A 14079-nucleotide genomic window follows, 5' to 3' on the forward strand; every position below is an offset into this window, starting at 1 on the left:
CTGAAATATGATATCTTTTAGCTCTTCAGCGAACTCTATATCTTAGTTCTCACAAGGACTTTCCATAAAATGCCGAGTAGAAAATCCTTTTCGATTTAATATCATTTTCCTGTACCATTAATCATTTCTCAAAAACAAAAGGCACAATCAAAGAGATATATTCATTTATCAAATAAGTATAAAGAAACTGATTAGCTTTCGACAGATTTACACGAGTTTAAAATGATTTGGAGCGACTTTAAATCTAGAAACGCATATGGTTATAGTAAAACTAGTTCTTGTTCTTGTCTAGAAATAAAAAAGTTAAGTCAATAGACAATATAAAGAGTGACCAAGCGCCTTCTTGGAAGAAATATCTGCCCGCTTGTAAGCTTGTTCCAGTCTTCTATCCTGCTTGCATTCCTTCTTAAGCGTGAAGTGATGTTCTGTGTTTGCTGGGAGCTTTTAAATAAGATCAGCCACTGCGAAGGAAAATTTTGAAGTTACAAAACATGAGATTGAAATTCAAAACAATAAAACTTTCACGTGTATGTAAAACCAGCTTGGAACGTAGAGGTAAGATCTTGGAATGATTATTATTGAGGCTTCCAAGATCTTAGTTTAATCATAGTCAATAAAAAACTGTTATGGTAACACTTGTCTATTGACTATGGTTTAATCAATTGAATAATCAGGTGAGCGTAGGCCCAGCAGTGTCTTGAAGTTTTAACTTAAGTCTTTTTCTAAGGGAGCTCTATCTTGAAGAAACTGAGGACATGAAGAAGCATCGTATTCGTGTCTGTACCAGAATATACAAACGTGCTCAGGTATATCAAAGTTTATTCAAGTTTAAGATTCTCAGTAGGTAAAGAGGGTTTAATAGAATAAATTGATTTAAATGGGATGCAAAACATCAATTATTAGGATTGAAAATCACACAAGAACAATTCCAAGTTAAGTAGAGGCCAATTCAGGGTAGCAAAAAACAACTTAAAATAATTCAACAAACCGTTCATGGGCATCTCATCGATCTGCGTACTGTAATACTGCTCAATATCCCTGAGGATTCTGATGTCATCTGACTTGACAAAGTTGATGGCGACACCCTTGCGTCCGAATCTACCTGATCGTCCGATCCTTTAAGCAAAAAAGTCTGCACTCAGAAAAATGTCCTTGGTACATCATAAAAATAGCTCAATGCAACGTTGAATCAACTGCAACACTGAGTGCAGAAAGAAAGTGTTCATAGTAAAATGTTACTGTGGTTTGAATCATTGTTTCTAAACTTTTTATCAAAAGTATGTAATATAAGAAAAAATTACCTGTGGATGTATAATTCACGGTTGTTTGGCAAGTCGTAGTTGATAACAAGAGAAACTTGGGAGACATCAAGACCTCGCGCCCATAAGTCTGTCGAAATCAGGACACGGCTAGAAACATTGAACGTTGACATTTAAGGCCAAGTGCTTGGGCAAGTAAACAAAAAATGGTGAGGACTATGAATTGATTAACCGTGATAAGTTAGAGAAACATTATCGAAAGTCCACATGTGAGCAAAGTTTGTATTAGTAGCCATGATCAGATTGCTGTTCTCGAATTTGATATGAAAAAAGTCAAAATTACTGGCAGCTTGTGGAAAGAATTGTCAAAAGGTATATAAAACTATCGTTAAATACAGAATCGATAACGCTTATGGTACGGTAGAAAGATTCCCCATAAGTACAGAAGAAACTTATTATCAAAGAGGATTCAGATATTCAAGAAGAAATAAACACGAGTAAGAACTAAAAAAACGAAAACAAGAAATAATCATTTTCTATTCTTGAAAATATGCATACCTCTGTGCTCCTCTGAATTCTTTCATGATAGCCTCTCTTTCTTTTTGAGGCATGTCGCCATGCATCGAAGAAACTGTGAAGTTAGCATCTCTCATCTTTTCTGTGAGCCAGTCTACTTTCCTTTTGGTATTAACAAATATAACGGCTTGCGTTATTGTAAGCGTATCGTACAGGTCGCAAAGGGTGTCAAATTTCCATTCCTCTCTTTCAACAGCAACAAAGAACTGCTTGATACCTTCCAACGTCAACTCATCACTGTAAAGATAGTAAATCGATGTCCTATAACCCTACTACAACTGGGTTTCCAAAAGAAACATCACTGTTATTAATAATGTTCTGTATATAATTATCAATTTCGAGTATACACTGGAAAACAAGAAATCTGTTATAAAATTGGGATGACAGCAACACTGGGGTTTTATTCAGAGATAGGCCACGATTTCAAATTCAAGTTAATGCAGACGAATGCATAATTTCTTATGCTAGGGCATATGAGCGACTGTCCGATACAAATTTGCAAATGGGTCGGTCTTGGATACATTAATTGCATGTTAACCGATTCATCTGTGTAACAGATTGAGTACAATTTTGTTAATAAATCGATTTCTTAGGCCGTATGAAGTGAAAACATGTGCCATTTAAAACAGTTATCATTTTCAAACGTCTAAAATAGCCTGAGATGAAAAATCTTTAGCAATTTATACCGTTTAACCAAAATCCTGATGGGATCAGTCATGAATTTACCGGTCATTTCCAGGATATCGTGGGGAAGCGTAGCACTGACGAGGACAACCTTTAAACAAGAAGAAAAAATAAGGACTAGTCAAACAAAGGTTCCGAAAAAGCCATCGAAACAAAGATATCAACATTGATCCATTAAAGGTTCGATGGGGCAGAGTGTTCTCTTGTGATATCAGGATTGCATAAAGCATTTTTAGATCTCAACTTTGTGGCTGGGAAATAGTATGTCCAACACGTTTTCTGTATCATGTTGTTTGAACGTCATAGCTGGACAGCCTTTAACGGAGAAAATATCAAGAAAGATACAACAAAACAGGAAGATGAAGAAATGGTAAACTAGACAATCAAAGTGTGGATAATTGCCCTCTAGTTAAAACCTACGAGCAACTGAACACCCCGATACCACCAGGGACACAATAACAAAAAATTCAATGACATCAACATAGAAAGTAGTTTAATAGCATTTCGATCGAATTAGCGGTGAAATTCAGGGTTGCAACTCAGAATTGTACCGCTCTACAAACCAAAGTCTGGATCGAAGAAAATGAATTTTTGTGAAAATTTACCTGGGTTGCAGGTGGGAGAAATCGATATACGTCATAAATCTGTTCTTTGAAACCTAAAAGCAATAAAAGTGACTGTAAATTTATGTGTTTTCTAACATCAACTAATTAAAATCTCTGGTTGACAATCAGCTTTATTCAACCAGCTTCTTTAATTAAGTGACTTGAAAGGAAGCAATACCAAAAAAAATTTTCCTTGGTACACTGCATGAAAAAGCACAGATTGAAGTCCATGACTGTAAACATACGAGCTAGAAAATCCTTCATGTAAAAAGATCAGGCAGTCATATCTATTATTAATGCTTATTAGCTAATAAGAATTTTGCTCTTCTATAATACTAGGAGTTGCAGATGAATAAGCAACAGCCATGGAGTGGGCATGTTTAAAATCCCCAATATGTGCTTCCTTACTTTCTAACATGTGCCTTATTTTCTTCATAGTGCAAGAGCTTTTTGTGTTTAGCAGATACTATGAAACTACAAAACTAATTATTCAAATAAGAAGAAAGAATAACTATTTACCCCTGTTAAGCATTTCATCTGCTTCATCCAATATAAGCATTTTTATTGATCTTGTTCTTAGATTTCTTCGCTTGATCATGTCTAAAAAATTAAAATGTCCTCATAACATAGGGAAAGTTTTAAGTTAAAATGTCCAATCATTGATAGCAGTTATGTCAGCCATCCTCCTTGAAAAGCATTTTGCGAAGAGAGCAGAGGAGAACAGAGAATGAGATGAGTTGTTTTGTTAGCTCTTTGTTTGCAATGACTTTTTTAGGCTTGAAGTTTTTGACATATTGTGCCAGTGATAAGAATTAGGTCACTTGAGCAGCCCCGTGTGAACGCAACGCCCAAGTGACCAAATTTTTGGCCAGCCCATGTAAACGCAGCCTAAAACATTCTCCTAACAGCAGAGCCCAACATAATTTTACAAATAAGCGAACAAAAAAGGCCAAAGTTTTTGTTTGAGCAACATAATGTACTCAAATGTATCAAAACAGAAAAAACACATAAGAACATGGTTAAAAACTTGACAAAGTTGATGAAAATGCTTTTGCGCCTGAATCTACCTGATTGTCTGATATTAAAGCAAAAAACTCTGCACTCGACGAAATTTTCTTGGTATATCATAAAAGCACTGCTTACACTTTAAATGATGATTGTGAAAACTAAAATAAATTTTTAATTACCAAATACTCTGCCAGGTGTGCCAGATACAATATGTTGACCATAGTCAAGCTTACGAATGTCTTCCCCAACATTTGTTCCTCCAATGCAAGCATGACACTGAACACTCATATAGTCACCCAGGGCCAAGATAACCTGCAAAAGATAAGCCAAATACCCTTAGTGGTATTCAAATTATATAACCATAGATGCAGCCTTAAATTCTAGCAAATACTTACTGTTTGAAAGATACAAAAACAACTTTGGAAACTCAGTCACTTGTTTATTTCTCTTATTGTACTTCTTGACACACTCTCTTTCAGCATGGTGCAGTTACGCCCGAGAATGGGGGTCCTTGCCCTTGCAAACAAAAGTTTAACTTATTTGCTACTGTCATGTTTTGCCTACAAGAATAAAGTAGCAAGGCCTGAATTTATGAAATTAATAGATCTCCCATCTTCTCCTTGCAAGGTCTGCCTGGACTATGCACAATATCACACCCTACAGCGTGCTGGTGCTGGGATCTGTACATCAAGTAGCCTTGCAACAACAACAAATATGCTGTGTGGCTAGATATGCTATTTCTAGATGTATCATTGTAGAAATTTGTTGTGACCACGCAAAATAAAAATACACTCTCACTAGCAAGAGCATTCAAGATCAAATCTAATAATTTAAGAAATAAAACTGGGATTTCTATTGAAAAAGAGGCAGTGCTCTTTATTAGAGAGCTGTCAATGTTTAAAAGTTGTTGATTGCCCCTGATGTCATATATATCACCATCACTTACTCTAATACAACACAAGTATAGAGATAAGACTGTTCAAGGAAATACAAACCTTCTGAACCTGAACAGCTAACTCTCTGGTTGGAGACAAGATTAAGGCTTGTGTCTCACGAACCTGCAAAAGAAAGGATATGTATTATACTGTCTTTAATTCACTGATTAAAAAATAAACCACAAAAAATAAAATACAAATGGTACCTTCAGTAAAATTAGGTTAAATGTTCACAAGTGAAAAGGTATCATACCATGGAAGTTCAAATAACCCTTCTCTCTGTAAGCTTCCCATTTTGTTTAGCCACCTTCTTTATTAAGCCATCTCTTTATTAAGCCACACTCCTTACTAAGCCACACTTTTTATTAAGTCCTCTTTTAAAAGCAAACATTTGTTATAAGTAAGCCCCCATTTCTTTTAGCCCCCCCCCACTCTTCTGGCTTTTTAATCAAAGCTGCTAACTGACTTAAAGATTCTGATGAAAATGAGGATATTATCATTGACTAGGTCTCCATTGAAACATGATTATAAACAGATACTTTTTAATAGATGTATAGCACAATAAACATGTAAAAATACATGTTCATAACCTTTAGTTTGAATTTTTAATACAGCCTAATAAGCCCCCTTTTGAGCCTCAAAATTTAAACAAACCCTTCACAGGGATCAATAGAGCTTTTACAGCAAATTAAGGTTCAAAACTGACATTAAGGAAATTATTTTAATACTTACTTTCACATCAACATTTTGCAAAGCTGAAATGGAGTAAGTTGCAGTTTTGCCTGTTCCAGATTGGGCTCTATAGAAGCACAAAAATAAATTAAATATTGAAAGCTGAATAGATATACAAGCTAGTAAAATGTTATGTGATTTGAATGTCAAATCTAGAAAGATAAGTGCAGAATTTTAACAGTGAGAAAATTGATGACCTAATTGGAATACATTATTAACATCACTGATACCTATGACAAGATTTTTGTTTTAACTGCTAGTATATAAAAGCGCTGTTTCGATGTTTGTCTCTAGCTAAAGTAGGACCATTGCAAAAAGATAGCAAAAGGCACACAAAACAAATATGTTTTGGTACCAAGAATAATTTTTCACAAGAAACAGAAATTGAATCAATCAAAAAAAATAAACAGTTTGTGTGAATATATTATGACTTATCTTGATCTCTAGAGCCTCACAAGCCAATCTTGAATTTCAATTTTTGTCAAAACAAAGTGACAATGTTGCCTTCAAAGATTTGGATTTAGCGCAGTTTGAATCGGTCAACTGCATACTTAAAATGCTTTGGAGGAACAGATACATCATAAAAATAGGCATTATAAATAGTGTACTTCTATTGCCTTTATCTGAAATTGTAGAAAATCTACTTCAAGCAGTAACTCATACATACTGTGCAATAACATCACGCCCTTTCACAATTGGTACTATTGCTCTTTGTTGGATAGCTGAAGGTCTTTCGAATCCTGGAGATAATTGAAAATTAACAGTCACATTGTGAAAATAAGGTTAAAAGGTATTTTATTACTTATATAGATGTATCTAGTTACATAATTTAGGAAGTGGTAAATAAAGGGAATACACAACAGAAATACAAGTTGCTAAATGTCAAACTGCAAAGGAACTTATCTTAACAGTACCCAGACTTGAATGCAAAAAAAGGATTGAATTTATTTTAAAGCATGCAGAAAAAGTGCACTACATCATTCATCTGAATATATTTTAAATGGAATTGAATCACATAGCTCAAAATCCTTGATGACTTTGTGTATTTGCTTAGAAAAATAAGCCAAAAAACAGAGTGATAGCAGCTTGGGATAAGATATTAAGACTTAAAACTCTCCAATTTAAATTACACCCTTGGAGAAGGCTAAAGTTGTCTAGGCCAGGTGTACTGAAATTCTGCGATAGCTACAATCTCAGGTGTCCTACCTGAACCACTTTCCAGTCTGGGACAATATGCAATCAATGATATGGTTAATTCTGTTTGGTTAAGAGGAAGCTCCTACAACACCTTGTGATGTATGTTGGATAATCAAAGACTACCTTAAAACCATTCATATTGATGGAAAATAGCTGTTTATGTATAAATGGAATATTTACAACAGTAAACATTACTACACAACACAACACACCAATAAAATAATTAAGGCTTTCAAAAAACTCAGTTCAGTTTCGGTTCGCTACAAAAACAAGAAACCAAAGACACACTCTAAACAGCAACAAAAAATATACTTGTAAGCATACAGGTTACATCAATCTACCATGTACAAAATTAATAAAACTACTTTTCGAAACTTAACTAGCAGACTTTTAAACCCAATGTCCTAGGAATGTATGCAGGAAAATTTGAGAAGCTCTCTCAGTAGGTAGGCTAATCGAGGAGAGAGCACCTTTCAAAGACGACTTATCAATTTGGCAGAGCTTGTTGGTAGGCACTCAAACAAAATCCAAATCACGAAATGTTTAGTAAAATTTTTACTTACCGTATGCATAAATACCACGTAGAAGATCTTCTCTTATTTTCATCGAGTCAAAGGTTGGTGTCACCGAAACTTCCTCGGAAGTTTCAAATACGATTTTAGCATCATCTTCAGAAATGACTCTACGTTCACGTTGTCCGTCCGCCATGATTGGAGAGAAAAAGAGGTATATTTGTTGCACAGCACTGTAGTGAGTTGAATTAATCGCAAAAGAATCGCGGTTTTAACGCGGGCAGCGTTTCTGAACTGACACCCGACCCAAAACAAGAATAATAATGGCCACTGTTGGCGTAGTAGAAACTGTATAGTTTTAGAAATGTTTCCCGTATATATGAGCTTCAGAAAATTCTTTGTTGAAAAGAGATGCAGATCGACGTGGCTTTCTCTGAAGCATCTGTACCAGACAGCTATCATACCAAAGATTTCGCAACAATCCTTTTCGACAGCTAAACAGTCAGGCCCATATCAAAACAGCGGTGTTGTGGAGAAATTTACTCTAAGTTATTGTCATGGAGGGTCTCCTTCTTCTTTAATTGGAGAAACAATACCACAAAGAATGAAAAAAGTTGCTGAGAAATATCCAGACAAAGAATTTGCAGTATTTCTTGAGGACGGGAAGAGATTAACGTTCTCCCAGTTTTATGAATATGCATGTGCTGTTGGGAAGGGTCTCATGGCACTGGGACTCAGGAAAGGGGACCGAGTTGGGATATGGGGACCCAACTGCTTAGAATGGATCTTGATACAATATGCTACAGCAATGACTGGGATGATAATGGTGAACATCAATCCGTCGTATAAGTCAAATGAGCTTGAGTATGCACTAGAGAAAACTGGATGCCGCGGCTTGGTAATGACTCCTGGCTTCAAAACTACGAATTATTATGAAGTTCTATCATCATTAGTTCCTGAAATGAGGACGACAAGTAATGATGGAAAAATCACATCTTCAAGGTTTCCAAATTTAAAACACGTAATCCTCACTGAAGGCGAGACTCAAAGAGGGACAATTTCCTTTGAAGAACTTGCATATAGTGGAGGAAATGAAGAGCATGAGGCACTAGAATGTTTACAAACATCGCTTTGCTTCGATGAGCCAATTAACATCCAGTTCACATCTGGGACAACTGGGAGGCCTAAAGGAGCAACTTTAACGCACCACAATATTATGAACAACGCCTACTTTTTGTCTAGAACTCTGAAGTATTTTCAGCCAGATACAAAAATCTGCATACCTGTTCCGCTGTATCATTGTTTTGGGATGGTGTTAGGGAGTCTAGCTGCAATGATATGTGGGGCTACTGCTGTATTTCCATCAAGATCATTTAATGCGGACCTAGCCTTGCAAGCCATAGACACCGAGAAATGCACATCAGTTTATGGAACGCCAACAATGTTTATAGATATGCTAAATTCACCCCGTTTTAGTGAATTTGATTTAGCTTCGTTAAGAACAGGTGTTATGGCTGGTTCACAGTGTCCAGAAGAAATTATGAAGCAGGTGATATATAATATGAATTGCCGGGAAATTTCTATAGTCTATGGACAAACTGAAGCCAGTCCAATAACTAACATTACACACCACAGTGATCCTTTCGATAAAAGAGTAACAACAGTTGGAAAGCCTTTTCCTTTTGTTGAGGTGAAAGTCGTGGACAAAGAAAGGAAGGTGGTCCCTGTTTACACCAAAGGTGAAATTGCTTTCAGGGGTCATGGAATTATGTTGGGGTACTGGGAAGAGGAAGAGAAAACTAGGGAATCATTAGACGATTTTGGTTGGCTATACTCTGGTGATCTAGGGATTATGGACGACCAAGGCTACTTCCACATCATTGGAAGAACGAAGGATATGATCATAAGAGGCGGAGAAAATATATATCCGAAAGAGATCGAAGAATTTTTGCATGGGCATCCTAAAATTAGAGATGTGCAAGTGATTGGTGTCCCCGATAAAAGACTTGGCGAGGACGTATGTGCATGGATTAGACTGCGTGAAGGTACTAAGATGACTCCAGAGGAAGTGAGAGATTTTTGCAGGGAAAACATGGCCTACTTCAAAATCCCAAAGTACATAAAGTTTGTTGATGAATATCCTCTAACTGTGACAGGAAAAGTGAAGAAATATGAAATGAGAGAAATTATGTCCAAAGAATTATCAATAACCCTATGACCAGGAAATCCTCTTTTTATTTTCCAATATACATAACTTTATACAGTAAATAAAGCGTAAAAGAACTGTGAAACAAAGTTTGTGTATTGTCTCCATTTTTTGTTAAAAATCTTAAAAGAATAGTAAACGTATTTTAGACTTATCATGGCAAATTTTGCGATTGAATCTGTACCAGAACTGTCTATCTGAAACTTGTTTTCTATACTTGCGGTTATAGAGTGATAGATTCGCTTGGCTGGGGAAAATAAGACAAAAGGTAAAGAAGATCATAGGATAATAGATCCAGCGATTATATCGTTGCTGACAGACGATTGGCTTTGCTCAAAGCTCGGGCGTGACTAACCTCCTGACCTATTCTTGGGACAAAACAAAGTCTTTATGCAGGAACCCTGGAAAACGGGGGCACTTCACCTTGCCCTCACGAAATTTTGCGGTTTCCTGTAAAGTTTTCCTTTTTTCTTGGCACTTTGCCCCCAGCCCTACAGCTCTTTCAGCGTCACTGTCTATGTCTACACACATAAAGCCCCGGTCAAAAGGATTCATCATTTCACCCAACATTTCGCCCCACACCATGTTGGCTGCCGACCTCCAGCAATTCAATTGTTTTGAAATGTTGGGTGAAACGTTGAATCGTTTGAACACCTCAGCCAACATTTTTGGCTCTACGCACGCGCAGTTGGCTTCTCGCATTGGTTTCGTTCGTTTTGTTCACTAATATTATGGACAATATTATGAAGGATAACATATTCTGTGCGCAAGAACAAGCATCAAGCGTCAATGAAGAGGCTGTGGCACAGAGGAGCTACAACAAAGTGCAGGGGGATGAATTTAGGCCACCGCTTTTTGATGGTGATGCAGTTCTCGTTCCTAAAGACCGCGATGACAGAGAAAATATCTGTCATCGCTTTCATTGAAGAGAAAATATATAAAGAGGGGGCGAGGGCGATTGCCTTTTCCTTTCTCGGATCGAAATTTTGTGAATTTATCTGTGCAGCCTTCTGTGCGACATTCTACCCAGTCCTTTCTCTATCTGCGCAAGAAAATATTGGGTGAAATGTTAGATCGTTTGACAACCAACGTTGGATCACTCTTCAACATTAAAGAAAAATGTTGGGCAAAATGTTAGGTGAAAGGTAATGTTTGTAAATGACATTTTAAATTTCCGCGCGAAGAAAACAATTTCAATTCTTCAAGTTCTTTCTGGATTAAACAGAAGCTACAAATGCAAAGTAAGGATGCAACTTTTATGACAATGGATGAGCAGCCAGCAGCTTGTGAAAAGAAAATAGAGAAACTTCTTCAAACATCTTCGCGTTTCTCGGCAGCGAAAAAAGAAGATCAAAAGACATCTCTAAAGGGCAAAAAACTGAAAACCAACCCAGGAAGAAGAGAAAATAATGTGTATGCTCCTGTTGCACGTGTTGCAGAAGCATAAAGTCATTCAAAGCCTGGTTAGATACCTCTCACAAAGGTTTAATGTCAAATGTGAAGTTTCAAGTGTGTTGGAGCCGTTCATAGCATTAGATCAAACAGCAGATATAGCAAATGCTCATGGATACGAGCTATTTGTCATTATAATTTGGCGATCTCGTTGGTTGTTCTAGCAGCAAATATCGAAACAGTACCATTGTGTGATCTTGTAAGAAATTTGGCAGAAATCAAAGGAATCCTTGATAGTGTTAAAATTACAATCCAAATAAAAACACAATGGTACAAAGGTGTTAAAATAAAAAGCAAGAGTTCGTGGAGTAAAGCCCTATTCTTGTGATGTCGAGAGGCTAGTTTATGCTTGTATTTAAATGAAGATCCGATAAATTACATGTTATGTGGTATGAAAAAGTGAGGGACCATTGCCCCATCCATGCGATCGCTTTCATTTTTACGATTGGGTGTCAAGGTTCATGAAACCTTTTTTGGAATAATTTAAGTAGGATCTCTTGCCAAATAAAACAGATACGAAATTTCCGACAAATTGCCGAATGGTAGGTGATAGCAGGGTTTATTCTAAGAAAAATTTACAACACTACAAATTCAAGTACTGGGAGTTTTTGGCATAATGTTATAACTTACTGAAAAACGAACCGAAACAACGGTAGAACGAGAACCACTGATCTAAAAAAAACAAGTCTTTCGTTTGACTTCTTTGTTGGAATTGGCATTGGAGAAAATATCTGTGGGGTATAAAGTTTGGTGTGATTTTACCTGATAACGATGCAAACAATAAGGATTTTATCATATAAGGATGCAAACGAAGAAATAAACAGCCAAGATCAAAAGCTAAGGTGTTTGTTAGGTCAAGGGCTGACTGACTATTTTCTTTTGCTTTGATTTGCTGCATGAATTCGACTTTTTTTATTTCTCCCAATGATCTCTGCATGCTCCAAAATTATTCAAGATGGTTTATTTTTTACAGCACCGCAAAATTGAAATCACAACACCACAAATTAGATTTACAAATTCACAAAACAGCAATAAAACCACGTTAGAATAACCCCTGGGTGATAGGGGGGGGGGGGCACGACGCTCCTGGTCTCAGGTATCTAGTAGAGCTTTTAGCTGCTTGCAACTTGAGACAATCAAGTTATTTTTCTATAATAAGGCTTGTAGGCCGAAATGGCCCATTGCCAACACAATTACTATAGTTACAAGTTAACATAATTTTCACAATAACAAATTAACAATAAATCTCGGATTAAAGCAAACAGCTAATACAAAATTGTGGAAATGTAAAAATGATTATAAGCTATACAGACGGGATAGGTGAGCACCTTGCCTTGGGCTATGCGTCAATGGCCAATCGTCGCTTCCTTTGATGCAAGCCCGTAGCCAGGCCTATGGAGTAGGGGTAGGAACGCCCTATGTTCAATGCAGGCAAAGTTTAAAATGATTTTTTTGTATGGTTTTTTGGGGGGGATTTGTTAATGAAAGCAAAGAAGCAGAAAAAAGTTGTAAAATGTCTACAGCAATTAGATATTTTTTGCTTCAAAAACATGTATTCAACATTAAAACTGGAGAGGGGAAAAAGTTTTTCTTCAAAGGAAATAGAATTGTCACTTTCTGGCCACTTTATACCTTTTAGCACTCGAGAGAAGATTTCACACCATTTTTGGAAAAAAAATACTAAGCTCCTCCGACATTTTTCTAGAACGGGAAACTTGTCGCTGCATATTGGTAAAGAGGTATCAGGCTCTCGTACTTACGATTCTTAAACACTTGAAGTTGGAAATGACAAAATCATCAAAGTACTTGGGAACAAAGACCCTTCTTCCTTGAACGTTACTGACTTCATTGAACGTTGCTGACTTCATTGAACGTTGCTGACTTCTTCGAAAATCAGCAACCATTTTCGCGCATTGAACCACAGTCAAGTCTACGCACCGTTTCTCAGGTCCTCTCTCACTACTTTAACTTTAAAAAGTGCTTTGATAAAATTTTGACTGGAAGACTTTTATTAAGCTTCTTCACGACTTTATTCATTGTCATTTAGAATGTCCACCAGCAGGCAATTTACAAAAATTAACATCCCATTGTCTTCATCCTCTTCTAGCTGATGCAGCAATACCTTTGCCAAGCCACTGTCTTCGCCTTTTAGACTCAATGGTCTTGATTTTGAGATAAAATCCAGCGCTTGTTTTTGCATTTTCCTATACTTCTGGAGTCTAACTCAAGAAATACGTCTTTTTTAACATAACAGAAGATAAGACTCCGACTTCGATAATTCATGTTTTAAGCAGCGCGTGTCTATATACTAATGTATTGTCCTCAAAATTGTTATTCGCATTATTTGTGATTTGGAAATGCCCCGACCAGACCACCATGTTCCAGGCAGACGTTTCAGCAAATTTTCAGAGATGCGTCCAAGTAGTTTTTGCTTAGTAGCGAACAGTTTTTTGAGCGCAGGTCCGAAGTGGTAAAAAGAGACCCCATTAAGCAGGGACGCCTGCACAAGATTAGGGCAGGAGGGGCAGTGTTGGTGCCGAAGGCAAATCATTGAATTTAACATAATCGAGCATTCCTAGGTGGGAGGGAAGCGAGGGTGGGGTAATATAATAAAATATTAACTTGAATATGTGCCACCCATACAGCTGGGTTTTTACCAACAAAGATTCTAAACATAAAGAAAATGTGGACGAAATTCTCCATAAATGAAAATGGTTATTAAATGGCTTTGTCACTCACTATTCACAAGTTTTGGTTTTATAAAAATCATAGCTGTTATAAATGGGCTGGTTGTAAAATTTTGATTGCCCGCTAAGTTTTTATACCGATTTATCCTCCTTAGGTTCCTGGAGTACTTCTGAGGGAACACATCTTTTGTTTGTCATTTACTATCTTTGCCGCTTTCCCTATGTG

The 14079-nt window shown here is 36.7% G+C and overlaps 2 protein-coding genes across 2 annotated transcripts; one reads left to right on the forward strand and one right to left on the reverse strand.

The window, feature by feature from the left end:
* Positions 1–147: 147 nt before the first annotated feature.
* LOC135689433 (eukaryotic initiation factor 4A-III) lies at positions 148–7724 on the reverse strand. Its single transcript, XM_065206659.2, has 12 exons — positions 7560–7724; positions 6467–6539; positions 5800–5866; positions 5128–5190; positions 4312–4444; positions 3644–3724; positions 3125–3177; positions 2522–2610; positions 1818–2072; positions 1302–1409; positions 989–1116; positions 148–461 (listed from the first exon to the last, which is right to left on the reverse strand). Exons 1-12 carry the CDS (start codon positions 7702–7704, stop codon positions 445–447), a joined length of 1212 nt encoding a protein of 403 aa, XP_065062731.1. The 5' UTR covers positions 7705–7724; the 3' UTR covers positions 148–444.
* A 66-nt stretch (positions 7725–7790) lies between these two features.
* On the forward strand, positions 7791–10407 carry LOC135689425 (medium-chain acyl-CoA ligase ACSF2, mitochondrial). The gene has a single exon (XM_065206647.2). The coding sequence runs from the start codon at positions 7873–7875 to the stop codon at positions 9724–9726; it is 1854 nt and encodes a 617-aa protein (XP_065062719.2). The 5' UTR covers positions 7791–7872; the 3' UTR covers positions 9727–10407.
* The last annotated feature ends 3672 nt before the right edge of the window (positions 10408–14079 follow it).

The sequence above is a fragment of the Rhopilema esculentum genome, chromosome 10 (assembly GCF_057945365.1).
Source record: "Rhopilema esculentum isolate cy_ngs chromosome 10, ASM5794536v1, whole genome shotgun sequence".
Classification (NCBI taxonomy): Eukaryota; Metazoa; Cnidaria; class Scyphozoa; order Rhizostomeae; family Rhizostomatidae; genus Rhopilema; species Rhopilema esculentum.

Coding starts and splice junctions, on each gene's coding strand:
- LOC135689425 (XM_065206647.2), top strand. CDS start 7,873: ATGTTTCCCGTATATATGAGCTTCAGAAAATTCTTTGTTGAAAAGAGA.
- LOC135689433 (XM_065206659.2), bottom strand. CDS start 7,704: ATGGCGGACGGACAACGTGAACGTAGAGTCATTTCTGAAGATGATGCT. Junction 3,725..4,311: donor CACACCTGGCAGAGTATTTG/GTAATTAAAAAT, acceptor TTAATTTTTTAG/ACATGATCAAGCGAAGAAAT. Junction 1,117..1,301: donor CGTGAATTATACATCCACAG/GTAATTTTTTCT, acceptor TTTTGCTTAAAG/GATCGGACGATCAGGTAGAT.